We start from the raw sequence: 17,197 nt of genomic DNA, 5'->3' as shown, positions 1-17,197 counted from the left end.
GAACAGGTTAAGCAGGAAGCATTCAGCTTTGCCCTTCCTCCCCGTCACCCCTTTGAAAACCAGGAATGAGCTCATTTACCTATGCAGACCTCAGCCACTGCTATCAAGTTCTCCTTCAGCGCATGCATGCACACCCCCTTACCTTATTTAGCCATTTCAGCCCCGGTATTCTGTTGGAGTTGATTTGTTCTTCCAGCCAGGGCCGCATCCGCATCCTTTCGACCGGCATTGTCACCCACCTGGGAAGGAGCTGCAGGGAGCAAGGGACAAGGTTACTTGTTTGCCAGGCAGAGCTCCCAGGCAGCTCCCCCTCCTCTGCACACTACAGTTATTACAGCTTCGCAGGCACTGAACGATGGTAAATATAAACATTATTTTAGCTCTGTGTGTGAGCCTCCCCTAAAAGCAACTGAGATGCAGTCTTCTTTATGGCAGAAAATATTCTTCTGGTACACTTGTATTAGGAAAGCCTTCATCTGAAGATGACATAGGATATCAGCAAAAGTTTGTCTGCTGATACAGGTGGGATACCAGAAGTCACAAAGAAAAACACCCTCTTGGAGACACCTCTTTTCAGTCCACATACCTGCATTTGCAGAAGACCTTATTTTGCCAAGGAAAAAAATATGTAACAAAAAAAAATAACACATGCAGAAGGCATCATTGTACTAGCTAAAATGATGCTTCTGCTAATGAAAGGGCTTTCAAATTGCAGTTTCAGTCCCATGAACTTGACCGGAATTGATAAAGGTACATTTTACATCACAGCAATTTAGCAGACCACTTTGATTCTAGCTGAGTAGTTTGACCCCCTCCCTCCAGCTTTTTCAGTGAGTGGATCAATCCACTCACTGAGTTTTTGGCTGTTATTTTACATTTCAATGCTGTTCAGCTATGAAGTGAGTTCTTCACATACCCCTCAACTACACTATGCCACCTTTTATTATCCAGTTAAGACTCAAACTGACTTCCTTTTCGGTCTCTCTCCCTCTCTCACACATGCACACATGACCTCAATGCCACTTCCCTGTTTAGAGCTGTAAATTATTGACATAAGAGTCCAAAGTCTTGAACCTGAGGCAGAAAATTTTAAAAACATTAACCAACTGGCACCAGGTGCAGATTAAAGTACCACATTAAATGCCTGTTAAGCACCCTGGAACCCATCATTTCCACATTCAAGTACTTGCATTTAGGCTGCTGCTTCTCCTTGCCCCCTCAGCACTGGGCTCAGCTCGCTCCTCTCTCTTTTGCTCTTCACATCTGTGTTCTCTGCATCATTCGTAACTTCTCTGCTCCACTATTCTTGTCACCTTTGATCTTAAAAATAAAAAAGAGAAAGAAAAATTTGAAAGCACACAGGAATGGCACAAATGTAAATGGGTTTGTTCTCGCTTCCTATGGGAGTACAGGCATGGGACAGACTAACAATTAGGCAGTACCAAGTCCACACCCAGCACAAGAGGAAGAAAAACGTTCAAAGTTTCCTCTCATTGCTCTGAGGACATGTATTTCCTTGAAACTAATAAGGAATTAAAATCTGAATGTAACAATAAGGTTCTTTGATGTGTTCAGAGAATTGACCAGCAGCCATGCTCACACTAATCTCTCAGCAAACGTCTTAGTATTTTGTTTACTACTCTGTGGAGCTGGTCACTTGTGCTTCAGCTGCAGCCTCTTGCAGTAAACTACAAATTTCTAAAATAGCTCAGAAAACGGCTGTAACTGCTCAGCTCCCTTGCAGGTTCACTTCAGATATGAAAAAACAGCCAGCCCTGGGAATCCAACAGCAGACAAGCCCTTGTGCATATCCCCTCTTTGTGTACGAGGGAAGCTGTTTCCTGGGCAAGGGTGATGTGGGTTCAACTTTTTTAGCCCCCAGACTGGTGGCAAACAGCCAGCCATGCCGCTGCACCCCCCTCCCCTTGGAACCAACAATCCTCATCCAGGCTGCAGAATGTGCACAGGAGATCTCTACCAACTTCCCCTACTATAGTTTGAGTCAAAGCTGAAAAATGCAAACGGCAATGTACTAAAAACATGAGCAAATTTTTATTTGTCTGACAAGGAAGAAACAATTATCTACAACAGATGCATTTCTTTGTAAGGTGTCTTTGAGTATGCATGCACTTTGAGACAATTCCTGGAAACACTGCTATGAGGTTCAACACTCAATATGAATGTTCCCATTTAGCAGTCGGACTCGTCTTCTGGGTAATGAGCCCCTAAGACAAATTTCAAGCCCATCTGAATGAACAACTTAGACAGAAGGCAAAACAGTAATCTTGAAAGCAGCAGCAATGAATCCCACTTGGGAGAGGTAACATGGAAGAAACAGAAGCTGCCTTTGTACAAAAGCAATACATCTCAGGAAATGAGAAAGCTGCCAACAATCGCTACTACAAGAAAGCCAGTCTTTCCCAAAATGGCAGAGTTGAGCCAACCTGTCTTCTCCCTCCCACATCCCTGGGGGCTTCCCCAGCTGCTCCCCTGTAGATGCTGCTGAGAGGTGCTCATCTCCTTTTTGTCACCCTGGGATTCCTCTGGGATTAGCAACTGCAGCTGTCAACACACACCTTCCCATCCATCACCCACACCAAGACAAATTAATCCAAGGTAATCAGGGGAGAAGTTTGGCTTGTGAGAAGAGAGGAGTGGCTCCCAAAACCTGTTCATTTGAAAGTAAATTCAAACCCAGGTAAAAATAATCCTACAATGATGTTCAGCTGGAGGGAACAGCAAGAATCTTCTGGAGTTATGTTCTTCACAAAGGAGCAAGGACAGCTGTGCTTCTGCTCATCAAAACACAATCCCTAACCCATGCTCCGCTTAGAGCACATGCTGCTGAAAATAAAGCTGGATGTCTCCAGAAGACATTCCCAGACCTATCTGCCTTAGGACAGCAATGACCACAATGGTGCTAAAATGTAGCAAGGTTTTTATCAGTTGCATGTTAACAAGATTCTTTTGATGAAAATACCAAGTCAACTCTAAGGAGTAATTGCCTGTGGGAAATGAAGGTGCCTTATCTCCATCCAGGGCTGTCAAATGCATGATTTATTTGTTCAGAAAGGAACATCAGCACCTGCAGTGCCTTAAAAGTAGCTCCTGTCTGTCCATAAATGGCATTACTGGGTGCACTTGAAGCCTTATTTCACTGACTCCAGGTGGGAGGATCTGGAATCCGTCCATCAGGGAGTACAGATTAAATCACCTGACTTTAAGAATCATTCCAGTTTGTAAAGATATTTGAAATGCTCCAAAATAGGCAACAAATACATGTAAAGTTTCAGGGGCTATTGCCTAACACCACGCCAGCTTCACCATCCATCAGAATATATCACTTATTAAACAAACTTACAAAGTCAGAAACTAAGGTAAGCCCTACAAAACAGCAGGTATGCCAAGATCCTGCCAGCCTCTCTCCAGTGTTTACCCAGCTGAAAGAAAAAAAGTAAAAACAGTTAATCCTTTTAAGGACAACAAAACATCAACATTTATAATCTGGAGCTGGCTGTAAAACTAGAAGCACTTACCCACCTATCTCCCACTCCTGGTCAGCCTCGATGTTGCACTTCCCCTGCACATTCACACTTAGAAGAAGCTACATACAGCTGTTGGAATATTTTGTACCTGGGGCAAGTGCGTGCCTAACAATATTTTCAGAGCTGCCAAGGCATCCAGGTCCCACTGGCTTCACTGCTGCCATGATCTCCTGAGCTGTGGGTACCCATCTGCTGGCCAAAGCAAACCTCTCCAGAAGCCCAGTTACTTTTGGCTGCCTGAACCTCCACCCTCTGGTTAATCAGGAGAGAAATGGCTTAATGCCTGCCTTGGGTCACTTGACACCATCCTCCTCCACACCACAGAGACCATGGATGGAGCCAGGGAGAGGAGCAGAGCCGGCTGGGAGGAAGAAAGGAGCAGATGGGAGGTGCAGCACCAGCTCCTCCAGTGGCAAAGAAGCACCTTGTACTCCATCACTCCATCACCCTTCAGTCCCATCCCAGTTTTGCTGCATGCTAATGCTACTCTTCACATTGTCAGGTTCCTGAAGAAGTCCAGGAACTTTGCAGGCTTCACAGGAAAATTATTAATATTCCCAGAGACCCAAACCTGAAGTCTTTCTGGCATTATGTTGAAAAAAATTCCTGTTTGTTTTTTCTTCTGGTTTCTCATGGTGGAGGAAAGGAAGACTAATCACCAAGAAACACAGTCAACTGCAGATGGGACCTCAGAAAGCTTTTTTTCACCCTATCTGAAAAGAGGAGCTCATTTAAGCACTGTAAGTAGGACTACCTGCAGGGATATCACCCTACAATTCTTAGTAAGGCATTCTTAGTAAGACAGCCAGTCTTCAAAAATCAGTATTTTTAATTAGGCCTCCTACAAATGTATTAAGACTGGTAGCTCCAGAAATTAATTTCTCTTTTCTTGCTCTATTTTAACCACTTGTCTTAATAGTAGAGGGGACCACAGTCAGGGGCTTTTGCTGTTTCAGAGGCGGGAGATTAAATATATCGATGGACATGAAGACATCAATAAAATTATTCCCAAACCAGTGGCAAGTGGGCAAGACATCAGCCCCAGCTCACTGGGATTTGCATTGAGGGGGAGCCCACTGGGAGCCTGTGAAGAGCCATTCCCACACAAGAAGCATGGCCCATGTATTGGCTGCCACCACAGTTTATGGAGGGATTATTCTGATCTTCTTTGAAGCTTTAATTACTGCACTATTCATGCTAGTCCTGTGGTCAGTTCAGCCTATTTTTTGCAACACGAAACTTCAAGACCACGGTGAAGGCTACTCCCCAACAAGGTATAAACTGGTTGCAATATGCATATACACATATTTTCACTCCATAATGCTTGATAAAGAGCTTGTAGTCCCTCCCTACTCACGGCAAGGACATTCTAGTAAGTCTGACTTGTTTTTTCCTTCACAGAGATAACACTCCTTCGATACAGAAAGTGTAACCTTTGAGAATGAAGAGCTCTTCACTGGAATTACAGCAGCTGTAGACAGAAAGTGAAAGCAATGGCATGGCAGGCATTACATCTGAGCAGTACACGATGTTCTTTTTCCTTCAGTTTCACTCTGGTAGCATCTGGATAACTGAAAAGGCACAAAGGTTATCCCAAAACCACAAGCTACTCTGTATATGTGGGTACTTTCTTAAAAATATATTCCTATGGAACCAAAAAAACCCCAAAACCAAAAAACCTCTGGAAAAGCAGCTCTTCCTTCCCTATCACAAAGTACCCAGTTAAAAGATTTGCCAGTATATGGAAATATTATTAATGGCTGTGAAAAGTTAAGGTGGGACAAGATCTTGGAGGCACATTTGTGAAGCAGATCACAGCCTCTGCTCAAAGCTGTGGAAAAACATCTGTTCCTCAGAGGATATGTGCAGAATATTGCATGGTATCAATTTATCTTTTCTCTACGAATACAGAATGGACAATATTATTTTTTTTTGAGAAGTTATCTTTACTTGTGCTTTGCTGATAAACTTTTAAACTATTCCCTTTGTTTACTAAGGCTGATGCAGTTAAGAAAAGCATCAATCATCCCATGTGACCAAAGAGATATGCTGAAATGAGACCATATGCTAAATTTAGGATTCAGAGAACTGGGTTCTGTATTTGTGTCTCTGCCAAGACTGTTCCAGCACACACGGAAACATGATCTTTTTTTAAAGAACAGTACTTGGAGCAAAATTCTGCTCTTTGGTCACAGACTGAACTCTGCTTTCATATAGGATTTTGCAATATGACCACCTTTTTCAGCTATTCTGCTGTGAATACCACTTTCAAATATTCCACCATCTGTATTCTGAGAGAAGCCCTGCTGAGAAGCCAAACTCATCAGAGGGATAGAGCCTTCTCTCAGGTAAAAAAAACCTGTTAGACTCATCTGCCCAGAAATACTTCAGAAATGTGAGATTGACACTGAAAGGAAAACAGAAGTGCACTTTACTCAGCTGCTTTGACTGTAGACACCTGAATTCCCCCTGCCTGCAGTGTGTGGGGAGACAAGACTTCTGCCTGATACCTTTCCTATCTGCCATGAGGTGGAAGATCTTACCACAGGTGCTGCAGAACATGCCTTCTTTCTGATAATCCCAAATTATCCTACATCTGTTTTTGGAACCAACGGCAAAACACTTCATTAAAGAGTAGTAAATGAGGAAAAGTGGGCATTGCCATTCTTAGAGGAACAAGGGTTACAGATTCAAAGTGAAATCCTCACTTAGAAACGAAGCAAGAAAATCCACAAAAGCCAGTAATAGACTTTCTGGACTCATAGCTAGTTAGAAAGCAAAACCTACGCTCTCTGGTCTTCTAACTGCGTGTAATGGTGCCTCTTTTTTCTTCACCATTATTCTGTCAGTGATACCCTGATGAACAGGGAGGGATGGGGGAGATGTCACTGGCAGATTTGTTTCTCACTAAGTACCTCTTGCTGTGAGCTCTGTTACACTATTCACCATGGCCAGTCTGTTCCACAGACCCAGCTCCTGCGTTGGCTGTAACACCTTGATCCACATTGTAGCCATAGCAATATCTTTCCTGCTTTTCCTAATGTTTTGGTGGCAGCAGAAAAGACTATGTCCTTCCTGTCCTTCACCAAGAAAGAGTTCACTGCAGCCAGGAAAGGTGGTACCTTATTTATCTGGTGCCTGCAGGAAGGAGGTAACTTCATCAAGAAAGGCCAGAAAGCCAAGAATTGGAGAGCAGGCTGGTTGGAAGAGCACAGGTCCTGGGCAGAGTGGTGTAAGGCATGCCTGGGCATTAAGAAGAACCTGTACAGGCAACCTCCAGGCAATACTTCACCTGCTTCCCTAGATTCCCAAACAAAACGTGACAGGGCTACAACAGGACTATAGCTGCTAAGGGGAAAACTTTGTGGGGTGAAAAACCTGGGAAATCAAGCTGCTCCATGACAGATTCATGCTAGCAACAGCTACCCAACCTTCCAAGGCCCTGCAATGCAGTGTCCAGGTTGTGCCCACCTCAGCGCAAGGCAGATGGAGGAGGGAAGCATTCAGCATGCTCTCCTCTCCTGCTGCTGTACCCAAGAACGACACACAAAGTAGAAGGAAGAAAAGCCCTTTTATCCTCAAGCAACAGAGGGCAAAAAACAACCAACCCGTCTTTCCCTGAAAACAAAACAAAAACCAAAGAAAACAAAGGCAAAAGTAACTTAAACATGTACTGAAATCAGCATTACAGACTGCATGTTAAACACACCCAGGAAAATGTACTGTGAGAACTCATACTGTATATGGAGTGTGTTTCATCAGCCCTATAGCATTTCTGTTCCACCCAAAGGGTGTTAACATGCCCTGGCTGGGATTCAGACGTTACACATCAAAACACTCTCTTTCCTTCGGTTTCCATGCAGAGCTTATTCTCCCTCAGCAGCAAAGACACGAGTTGTTATTTTGCAGTGATCTCAGGCTTCATTAAAGTTAGCCCTTGGATTTGCAGACTGGAAGTTCACTGAAGAAAATCCATCTTATTTTAATACAATAAACCCAGAAGGCTGCTCTTTTTTTGCTTCTGGACTTAGCCATGATGAAGCAAGTCTTCAGCCTCTCAATACCCACAATGAAATTTCTCTTGTGATGGCTCTATCACAACACTTGAAGAACACAATATCTGTGGTGGAGCACATCCACTTCTCTGGCATTGCAGCAACCTACATCAGCTGGGAATTTGGGCCAGGCTTTTAACAGATTGCTAAAGATCATCTCCACAGTATCCTTGCCACAATGCTCATCTGCACAAGCATGGATGTCTGCTAGTCTGGTGACAATACAAAATGATTGCTTTAGTTTCAGCTTTACAAGAATACTTTGTTTCTTGGGGGTTTCTTTCATTTTTTTTTCTCAGGTTTTGCAGGGAGTGAAGATAGGAGATGCCAGAATCTACTGGCATGAGGACGACAACACATCTTGCCACCTCCTCCAGGAGTCTCAAAAGCAGCCATAAATCGATTATTTATAATCAGTGCAGTATCTGATTTGTTTTCTTAAGCTTTGTGTTACATCTGACGACTGACCGTGATTTGTCCTCAGTATCTGGGATTTCTAAATATTTTTCTCTCAATCACTGCCTAAAAGAGAGGTGGTGACTTTCCTGTACTTCACTCAGACAAGTTTGGGAGGGGCTTGTTTACAATAAGAGATTTATTTTCATGGTTGTCAGGGAGTAATTAAGTCATTGCATTGGGAAGCAGTTATCCTCAAAATAATCAATTTTATTCTGGAATTAAGCACTCACATCCAAATCCACTTCTGAATACCCACAGGTAATTGCTGCTGCTGCTTAGCTGTGTCATTTGGAATCCATGGAAGCCAAACTCTGTGTGTTCTTTAAAGCTGCCAGGAAAACTCAGCATTTGACACCTGATTCATAAAGAATTTTCCACCAAGGTGAAAACTAGAAGGCTATTAAAGCTCAAACAATTATAAACAATCACTTCACTGATGCAACTCGATGGCATGGTTCTGTTAGACCCCTGCATTCTCATGAGCTCCATGACTAGGTTTACAGGACACATCCCTAAAACTCTTAACAAGCACTTTTACTACTTGGATCCCTCTGAAAGCAGTGGGAAATTATGCATGCACATACCTGCAGGATCAGAACTTAAACTGTGAGAGTCCCTTTTAAAGCTTGGGCAGTCTTTATCTCAGTGTCCTGCCTAAAATTCCTTTGCCTAAGTACAGGGTGAGTGCTTTAAAGGGTGCTATACATAAGAAAAGAGCCATTGTAAAAGAAAAGTGCTTAATCTCATTGTTCCCACACTGATGACTTGTGAGGCTCAGACAGGATTGCAAGAAGTCAATGATATTTTAGAGGCAGTCATGGATGCAGAGAAAAATTATTCCTGACAGCAAACACTGAGAAATGTGTTCAAGGAAAAGTTTTCACATTCACTGGCCATGACCTGCACCTGATATAATCCACCTTGCTTAGACTGGGCTTGTTTCCCACAGCTACCTTTGTTTGTATAACATACTGTTCTGCAACACACAGCAAGAACTATTTGCACGCTACACTAAAGTGTGATTTAATATTTGCTTAAAGCTTTCATTTTATTGTCTGGGCAAGGGCAGTTTCTACCACTGAAGTTAATAGCTAACCCACAACTACACCTTTGCTACTCAAAGTTGTAATTGTTAGCACAGCACCCAGATCCAGCAGCAAAAGGCATAAACTACCTGTGCCTAATTTCACTGAGAGAAGCAAAAGCAGCCCTTTCAGTAAAGCAATTTCTCCTATACTTCTAAGAAAAGGTATTCAAGAAAAGTATACACTATTTCAGATTTGTAAAAAATATTCTTATGATTACTTAGACACTTTCTTTACAGACAGATCATGGCAGGCACATACTTGGAGGTTGGGATCCTCTGAATCACCCACTGTGAGCTGGAAACATGTCTGTCACATGAACTTATTTACAGTTACAAAAATAGCACCATGAAAGACACAGATGTGTTCAGCACAAAAAACAATTTGAATTAGTTATTACAGAGATTCTGCTGGACACTGAAGAATTTAAGAAAGAAATATCTTTCTCTTGTACACACAACTGAAAGAAGTGCACTTAAAGTGTACTAAGTATTAAATGCTTGTACTTATGCTTGTTGAAATGACATGATCTAATATTCCTTTTTCTAGAAGTGCTACTCTTTCCTATGCCACAGGACACACAGGATATGAATAGTTAATAGCATTGGTTACAAAATATGCTTTTAATTTAAAGGTTTTGTGTTGACCGCAGACCAACAGCAATTAGCCTCACTTTGTGATCTGCAGCAGCTATTTCTATCTTGGAATTTTCCTAAAATACTACTGAGCTAGAGTGAGGCAACTCAACTCATCTTCATTTCTCATCTAAGCTGCATAAATATTATTAAACTAAACAAAGTTAGACTTCTTCGTATTCTCTCATCAATCTCAAATCTCAGAATTGTTCTGGCATCCAAAAAATTTCATTTTTATATGCTTGAATGCAATGTGTTCAAATGTGTGAGAATTGGACCTCTGGAAATAAAGTTTTTCATTTCATCCCAGCACAGCATTAGCAGAGCAGAGATTGTCCAAGCTTCTCGTCAACACCCAACCTTTTTTCAATACCCAGGAGCACACATCTCTAAATAGGAGAAGGGGAAATGAAATCTCAAATCTAAATAGGAGAAGGAGAAATGAAATCTCAAATTAATGTATTTGAGATTACACAGCCATCCAATGTTTGTCCATCTTTTGACTAATTCACCAGGTAGTTCTCAATGTCACAAAGTACATTCTAGCTGTTGACTGATCTGTGGAAATTGAGTGAAACCATTCACAGTCATTTCATACCATCAGCAAAACTGATACTGGATTACATCTTTTGGTTACCGTTGATCTGGCCCCAGTCTAAGTGGATGACCCCAAAGATGAAATTAAAAAAAAAACAAAAAAAAAAAGCCAACCATGTATTTTATACCAAATTTTATTAGCAACTCAAATCTCAACAAGACTAAAGCTTGAGTACTCTGGCCAGCTGAGTTTCTGACTCCATTTCATCGTCCTGGATGTCATCACTTCCACTGTACTCCATGTACATATTTGCCACAGATTTCAAAACAGCACTTCTGTGACTGAAGAAGACACCACTTCCCATATTGCAGGGCCTTTGCCCAGACCTCTGGCTGTGAGAAGTGGTACCTGGATAAACCAGGAGTGCAGCCCCTACCCTCTATTGTGTAGTTTGCTAAGGGAGTGCTGCCATGCAGCAGTCTAATTTAGATGACAGATCAAATAAATGGTAAAACTGAATTAATTTTTCAAGCTCTCATGCTTCTTTGGTCTGTGCTTATTTCATTTTTGCCAACTGGGAAATGAAAACCAACGGAGTCGGTTTCACTTTTGTTTATATTTGGTTTCAATTTTATCCTCAAGTTTTGCTTTCATCTTTTTCATGTAACACTGTTGGGATTTCAAATGCTGCAGGCAAGCTCTCAGTAATTTAAAAACATTGCTCTCCTTTCCTGCCTGTTTTCTTATTGCAGAATTATTTTTACCTTAGATAAACTTTTTAAGATGCTGTCACAATTTTAGAAAGTGTTTTGGGGTAGAGTTGTTTAGTTTTGATTTTACAAATTTATATGCCTCATCCAATTAAATTCAATACTTCACTATTTTCCACGTGATTCATGTCTCAGTTGCATATAAAGTCCCGAACATAGGAGTCAACAAAACACCTTACAAGAGCAGCCAGTACACCAAATGCACAAAAGCCCACACCACACACGAAATGGGTTATACATATATGCACGAAATGCACATAAAGGGCTGAACTTATTGCTACCTTAATTTATTAACCAACAAAGGCAGTGTCTTGCTTAGATAAAGCTGTAAGAGGCTTGCCTGGAATGCTGTCAAGCAACATGCAATATCAATAGAAATATCACAGTCCAGGCTTTGTCTTCTGTGCACTTATCAGGCCCTTCAAGTCACATATATCCCTCCATATGTATGAGAAAGCAGAACTTAATCACAGGTCACACATTTCAAAACCAAATGCGTAAGCAACCCTTCCTTCTTTTGTGCTGCATTAATCTTAAGTATCTAAGTCTTTTAAAAGTACCTAAAATAATTTTACAGCAAAAGGGAAATGGTTGGACAACATCCACTGTCACGTGCAGTTTAGAACAAAGGACAAATTTAACCAGTTTTGACACACCTTAATGCCATTCCTAACACCAGAAATATGCTGGGAGCTACAAACCAAGCCTGCCAATGTTAGCTGAAAAACCATCAAACAGAAATCTGCCCTCCTCTTTAATAGACAGGAATATGAAAATTATTACTTCCAAGCTTATCTTGAAAGATAGCAACCTATATAGCAACAATTGACTGTTAAAATAACTTAAGAGTTAAAATTTAAATTCTGCACCTGGGGTGAAACCATATGCCACATGCAGGCAGATTTGCTCCTGGATGTGTGTCCAAGGTGCAACAAGATAAAATGTTTGCTTTGTCCTAAAGACTGCTGTACTTGATTTAATGCAATCTGCTCCCAAGCAAACAAAGGGATCAGAAGATTTCCGGCATACAGAAAGCTGGGCTTGCAATATAACACAAATTAAGAAATCAAACATTACTGTACTGCTTACCACTTCTTTCTTTCTTCTCTGGGCCATTCAAAAAACCAGAAATTTTACATGAGCTTCCAAGAAATTGCAAACATATCCAGCACTAACTGTAAGAGCAAATTTTAAAACATTTTCACAGTTTATTTATAAGAAGTATGTGCAGTACATTGTATTATTTATGCTATATACAAACTCTTAATTTTATACAGATGTAGATACGTAGATATGTACATCTGTATATAAATATATTTACATACACATAGGCTGATATTCAACTCTAAACTGTTCTCATGGATTCCATTCCACTAACTGTTAATTGTTGGTTTCAGTTTTTTTTAGTGGCTATTTTAATCTTAACACAAGAGTTTACACGTAGTCAATATAAAGAAGAATCTTCATACATTCCAATAAAACTTCTGAAAAAAATGAAACCAAAACAAAACCAAAAAACCCCAAGAGGAACTTATTTAATTAAACTGAATAATATTTTGCATAATGCTATTCATACATGAGGAGTATGCACCTTAACAAATCTGTTCCTCTCATTCACTGTATCCAGAATCTTTTAAGCTTACTTATTCTTTTGTTTTGCACTTGAGATCTCAAAGGACAAACCAGAAAATGTTTTGCACTAATCACAGTTTGTAGCAGCACTAGCTACAATAAAACCCCTGTAAACACTGTCTCATGGTTTATGCCCTCAATATCACAATCATTGCAGGCCTTTGAAGAATCAGGTTTCAAAAGAACAATCTTTACAAATGAGACACAAAGATAAGCAAGAGTTACACGTGATTACTGTTGTATCTTTACCTAGAAATGGACCATGACTTTTAATACATGATGCACAAAATACAAGCTGAGGTTCTAATCCTGCAAATGTCAGAGGAATTTTGCAGGGCTACCGCTCCAATGCAGTGTTGAATGCATACAGGATACACTTCACCTGACTGTAACTGATGTCAGGTTAACAAGGGCTAGGGTAGCAAGCCCACATTAAGCAGGATCATCATAGGCTATTTTTTCCCTGGAAGTTTGGTAAAATCTTATGCCACAAGTTTCACATAACAAAGGGCAATAAACGGCCTTGCTTGTCTCTGCTATCTGCAAATGGACGGTAGCTTATGCTTCTCAGTGGAAATTTCTACTAGCAGTTTTCAGCAATGATTCTTGATCAGCATCTGCAGTAATTCTCTGTCAGCAGACAGTGCCCAAAATTTGATACTGAGCTGTCCTGACTGCTAAGTTGCACATCAAGTTTCTCTCCAAAAGACTGACTAATCACTCGTGAACCCAAGTAAACTCCTGTCAAACACGCAGTGGCTGTGAGCACCACAATTTACATATTGCAGGACAAGCATCTGTTTTTTTGAAGTTGCCTCCCAATTGTTTTATTTGGGTCTCATTTATCTTGCCTCTTCACTTTCTTCATGACGCTAATGATTTTAAAGAATATCCCCACGGTCCCTTCAGTCACTTCTTTTCCAAGCTACTTGCTCTTTCACAAAAGCTCATTCCTACCCTTCACCATCTTTGACATCCTCCTCTGTAGCTCAGCAAATTTCACTACTTTCTGAATCAGGAGAGGGGAGCAACACGGATCTGTAGTGGCATGATGGTGCTTTTTATTTCTTTTTTTAACTCCTTCCTAATAATTCCTAACCTGTCCTGTCCTTTACTAGCCACATCTTGGCACAGAGCTTATCTTTTCATTGGATTATACAAGCTGTATATTTTTCTTCCTGAGTAGAAAGTCAGCTCATGCTTCATTTTTGTGTACAGAAAATTGGGATTGCAATCCCTTCCACGTGTCTTACACTGAAATTGGTCTGTACTGAACTTCATCTGCAAACTTACACCCACACTTTCAAAACAAGATTTTTCTGCAGACTTTGTGGTTCAGCCTTTGGGATTTTCATGCTCCAAATGAGTTAATACAACCAGCAAACTTGTCACATTCCCACCTATCCCTTCCTCCATCCCTTGATTCGCACAGGCCCTGGGCAGACTTGGGGTGAGGAGTACAATCCTTTTCACTGAGCAAACTGGCCATGACTACACAGCCCAAAGCAAACTGATCCTACCTTGAAACTGGCCCTGCTTTAGTGAGGACTGCATCAATCAGACAGCAGCTCAGCAACATCTTCAGAGGACGCCAGAAGAGTCATGACACTCAACTCCCTGGCAACAAAAGCCAGGCCTAGTCTTTGTCACTGTTTCACATTTATACCCATGTTCACTAGTCCCATTCACTAACCCTTGGCAACCAACAAGCCAAACAAAAATGCTCATCCCCGAGTTCTGAGTCTCCACAGAAACCCTGAAAAAGGGGCAGCTCATTTGTTACATTCTATTTCTGGAGCACCAAAGCAGGCCTACACAAGGAGTTACACGCAAGAGGCAACATTTCAGCAACTTTCCATTTCGGTTGTTTCAAAACTCTGCAACAAGTATCACCTCCTGCCTTCTGCTTCATCCTTCCCAGTGGTTTGTTCTCACACCCTCTCTCACCGACACTTGACTTTGGAGAGCTCCTCGACACGTTCACTCCTTTGAAAAGAGAGAAAGCCTCTCGCAAAAGAATCTCTTTACTCTCTTTCTTGGTGAAGCAAGGGTCAGAGAATTTGTTTCACTCTTCCAATGACTTTATCTTCCTTGGGCACTCCTTCTACACATGGATAACTTATCAGCAAGCTTCCCGGGTTTGATGTGCTGCAAAGAGTATATTCTAATTGTTCTCATGCCTTTAGCTGCATGACTCTTTGGCTTACCAAACTGCGTTTGGCACATTTGTTATGTTCTTTTCCACCTTTCCCATTTGAAGAAAAAATCTTAACATTTGAAAGAGGTCTTTTTACTTGTACTGAGCTGCTTTAGCTTGCTTGTCAGCCAGCTCAGCTTTTTTGGTATTTTTGACAGCTGACACACAATTGCTTTGAGCCTTTACTATTAGTGTCTTTGAAGAATTACATGCCACTTGAAACAATTTTACACTTTTGGCTGCCTCTCACCATTTGATTAACTTCTTTCCTCGCTATATGAAGAACTACTTTGGAAGAGTAAACACTGCCACAACAACCCTTGCCTTTGCAGCTCCTGAAACAACATTGATTTTATGGGCATTATGACCAGAGTCACGTCAGAATTTGCTGGGATTTTGAATGCAAAATTCTAAATTTAATTCTTGCTGGCCAGTACCTTGTCCAGAGTTGTTTCCACCAGTGTATCTGTACAAGCTACACCCAGAAAGTAGGGTTTTTTGGCACCTGGGCAAATTTCATGTTGGGCCATGACATAATCTACACGGGTGCAACTGAGGCCCCTCATTGACAATCATATTTCCTACTCTTGGAGTTTCTCCACGCTCCCTTCATATGTGACAGTTATTGTCAACATCTAGGTTGGGCAGTCACATAGCCCTAATCTCTCTGCTCTTCCTACACAGGCCTAGGACATCAGGACATGGGACCCTGTGTTACTTCCCCAAACAGTTATTTCCTCTTTAACAAAAAGTTTCCCACATTATGCATGTGCAAGATACTCAGTCTCCATGCATCCACAAAGTTTTCGATATTCCAAGTATTCTATCCTGGAGATGTTTTAACACCATGAAGGTGATGCACCACTTCAAAAGAGAGTGTCACGGCAAACCCTACAATCCTTATCCATCAGCTTTTCCCCACTGTTTGGTTTTTAAACATATATTATTATATATACTGTATGTATAAGCACATGTTTTCATTCAAGGCATATATAACCTGGCTGCAAATTTATTTACATAAAGCCTATTCTTCTAATGTAGACTCTATTTATTCAAATAAAGATTTTTATTTTCTCTTGAATCTTCGCATCACTTTTTCTTCATCATTCTCTCAACTCTGTATTAAAACCGCCCCTAACTCCACTTGGTCCCACACATTAAAGACCTTTCCTCAGAGAAGGAAGGGGTCTTTAACCCTCCCTTCCCAATAGTCTGCATGTTACATCTCATGTCTCTTGGCTACCCATTTCCACACAGCATGGCCTGTGATGAGCAGCTCTTCTCTAGAGACTAACTTGACAGCTCCTAAAATCTGTCACTTCTGTCATCAGCAAGTAACTGGGTAGCAGTGCTAATACATGTGCCAAAAAATAACAGTGACTTACTGCTCTACCTGTCTCTGCCAACCTGCTGGGACCCCCAGCCTCAGGGAGGTAACACAGGGCTCACAGGCTGACACCTTGCCGTGCCTGTGCCCCACTGAAGAGCTGCAGAGTGCCACACGAAGTGATACTGTGCCTAAGGAGTTGGCGCTCTCACACCTTTCATCATGGCTTACCAGCAAAAAGAAAGGGGCACATGAAGTAATTTCCTGGCAGCATGTTACCAACAGGGCCTAAGAAGGACACTGAGGCATCTGAAGGCGCTGGCAGCAAAGAAAGACTGCGATTCAGACCGAGACCATCTGCTCAGAGATCAGTTCTGCTGCTTTTGTGTGACTGTCTCTGTGGTAGGGTGAGTTTAAATGTTGCTGCTCCACTCCATTTTTATGGTACTAACACAGGCATTCTGCAAAGATTGTTAAGACTTAAATAAAATAACTGTAAAATTAAACATGTTGTATTTCATCTCCAGAAATGAAGGTTTTAATTTACAACTGCTCATACCTTCAAGAGAATGCTGTCTGCAAGACCTGAGCACGGTAAGGTGGGCTATAAATTACAACCGTACACTCACCGGAAGGAAAGTTCTGCACTCCGGAATTCCTTTATCTGAGCTCTGTGACTAAAGAATTAAGGTTAGGACACAGACTCTGCTGCTTAGGCGCTCACACTAACCAAAACGAGAGTTAAAGACCTAAGTACCTCCGGGAATCTGTGCCGAGGGATCCAACCCTTCAGGTACTTGCAAATTCGATCCCAGCCATGGCAAGACGCTGGAGATTTGACCCTGTGTACTGCGCACAAAGGAAATCCTTGTTCCTAACTTCCCTCTGGGGTTAGACGGCAGCGCAGGGCTCTGCTGGCTAGCGTGGGGCAGGACAGCGCCTGCCGAGGCCGCC

The 17,197-nt window shown here is 41.6% G+C and overlaps 1 protein-coding gene across 1 annotated transcript in view; it reads right to left on the bottom strand.

Moving 5' to 3' along the window:
• The window catches only part of IRF2 (interferon regulatory factor 2), a 37,869-nt gene extending 20,714 nt beyond the window's left edge, over nucleotides 1-17,155 (bottom strand). The window contains exons 1-3 of the mRNA XM_005415534.2: nucleotides 17,001-17,155; nucleotides 1,191-1,320; nucleotides 143-250 (exon numbers count right to left, since the gene is read on the bottom strand). Coding sequence (XP_005415591.1) covers nucleotides 143-229 — 87 coding nt within the window. The 5' untranslated portion in view covers nucleotides 230-250; nucleotides 1,191-1,320; nucleotides 17,001-17,155. The remainder of the gene's footprint in view (nucleotides 1-142; nucleotides 251-1,190; nucleotides 1,321-17,000) is intronic.
• Nucleotides 17,156-17,197: the final 42 nt, after the last annotated feature.

The sequence above is a fragment of the Geospiza fortis genome, unplaced genomic scaffold, assembly GCF_000277835.1.
Source record: "Geospiza fortis unplaced genomic scaffold, GeoFor_1.0 scaffold40, whole genome shotgun sequence".
Lineage (NCBI taxonomy): Eukaryota > Metazoa > Chordata > Aves > Passeriformes > Thraupidae > Geospiza > Geospiza fortis.
The sequence above is the reverse complement of the archived record's forward strand: the minus strand, read 5'-3'. Positions and strand labels throughout refer to the sequence as shown.